Raw genomic sequence first — 2103 nt, forward strand, 5'->3', positions numbered from 1 at the left:
ATGTAAACATTTTGTGTGCCTTGAGATAAATCCAATCAGTTTTCCTACTAAATTTCCTAATAACTAAATTTTCTGCTCTCACTATCTGGACTGACTTGGATCGACGGCCGCGACTGCAAGCCTTTTCAGATGGGGGGGGGGGGGATAATCTGTGATGATATTTTTAAATCAATCGATTAAATTAAATTCTATTAATATTGCTTAATAACGTGTTGGCGATTCTCTACCTAAATTGCATCCCTGTTCCTAAATTTTGGCGAAATCCTTTCTTTATCATTCGTAATAGTGATCTTGTTCTCTTTTCCAGTACTCTTATCTACAGCAGACACATTCAATATGCCATTGGCATCAATATCGAAGGTAACTTCAATCTGTGGGACACCTCTAGGTGCAGGAGGAATGCCAGTTAATTCAAACTTTCGAAGAAGATTATTGTCCTTGGTCATTGCACGTTCACCCTCGTAAACTTGGATCAAGACACCTGGTTGATTATCAGAGTAAGTTGTAAATGTTTGTGTCTGACGAGTTGGAATGGTTGTATTACGTTTGATGAAAACAGTCATTACACCACCAGCAGTTTCAATTCCTAGAGACAGTGGGGTTACATCCAACAGCAACAAATCTTGCACTTGTTCAGATTTATCACCATTCAAAATTGCAGCTTGGACTGCAGCACCATATGCGACAGCTTCATCTGGATTAATACTTTTGTTAAGTTCTTTACCATTAAAGAAATCTTGCAGTAGCTTCTGAATTTTAGGAATACGAGTAGATCCACCTACCAGGACAATATCGTGGACTTGAGCTTTATCTAATTTAGCATCTCGCAAAGCCTTTTCAACAGGTTCCAATGTGCTTCTAAACAAATCAGCATTCAGTTCTTCAAAACGGGCTCTTGTTATGGTTGAATAGAAATCTACACCTTCAAAGAGAGAATCAATTTCGATGCTGGCTTGAGTACTTGAGGACAGGGTTCTCTTAGCCCTTTCACAGGCAGTTATGTATGAGAAATTACATTTCATATAATATATATAGAGAGAGATATAGAAGACAGATAAATTTAAACACCTAAAACCAATATTAATTTGGAATCAAGCAATTCCTCAACAATATTAATAATCGCAACCTCGTATAAGAGTTTTAACACAATTATAAAAAATAATCGAAATTAAAATAAGAATTAATAATTGAACAAACTCGAAAAGTAAAAATGCGAAAGGGAAAATATACAAATTGTTAACATGTAAGAATTAATCTCCTTTTAAAGAGCTCGGTTACCCAAAGAAAGTTTTCTCGGTTACATGAAATTCGAATTCATATTACAAGAATATATTAAGTAAATAGTTCAGTATTTAAAATCATTCTCTGGGATTTGGATATACTTATGGATTACGAGGAAATGACGACGCCCTTTATACTTATACTTATAGACTCCGCCCTAAGGGGGTCTGAAGTCTCGTAATTTTGCCTGAAAGGGCAATATTTTATGATTCATGCAGTGTCTCAAGAATAAAGCTTTGAATATTATAATGAATCATAAATAAATAATAATAAACGAAAGTCCTTAATACAAATGAGATGAAAAGACGAATGATTCAAATTTTATTGGAGAGCCAAAAGTGTTAATTTTACATTTAATTTTGAATAAAAGTCGAAACATTATAACGCGTTCGAAATTTTTTTTTGAAATAATAATAATAAATAAAATTGTAAGTAAAAATATAATCAAAAATTTTAAAATAAGTAAATCAAGTTCAAAAATATAATAATAATAGTAATAAAATAAATAATATAAAAATTAATGGTAAGGAAAGTAAAATATTAAGAAGAAATAAATATAAAATGTAAAAAGTAACAATAAGAAAATACAAAAAACACAAAAGTAAATATTAATAAACAAATAAGTAAAAATAAATAGCATTAAAATTGAATATGATATAAAAATAGTAAAAAAATCCATTAAATGCAAAAATATACATAAAAAAGTTCTTAATCTTTAATTAAGGGCTTTAAGTTTGGCTAAAATGCACAGTTTAGTCGCATTCAAGCCGCATCCTTGGCTCCCCACTTAATGTCTTTTTTATTAAATAAATATAATTCAGC

At 31.0% G+C, this 2103-nt stretch overlaps 1 protein-coding gene across 1 annotated transcript; it reads right to left on the bottom strand.

Moving 5' to 3' along the window:
• Positions 1-227: 227 nt before the first annotated feature.
• On the bottom strand, positions 228-1022 carry LOC146996078 (heat shock cognate 71 kDa protein-like). Its single transcript, XM_085821338.1, has one exon. The coding sequence runs from the start codon at positions 1020-1022 to the stop codon at positions 228-230; it is 795 nt and encodes a 264-aa protein (XP_085677464.1).
• Positions 1023-2103: the final 1081 nt, after the last annotated feature.

Source organism: Stegodyphus dumicola, chromosome 7, assembly GCF_044657685.1.
Source record: "Stegodyphus dumicola isolate Sdum_Otavi_A_Nest chromosome 7, ASM4465768v1".
In the NCBI taxonomy this organism is placed as follows: domain Eukaryota; kingdom Metazoa; phylum Arthropoda; class Arachnida; order Araneae; family Eresidae; genus Stegodyphus; species Stegodyphus dumicola.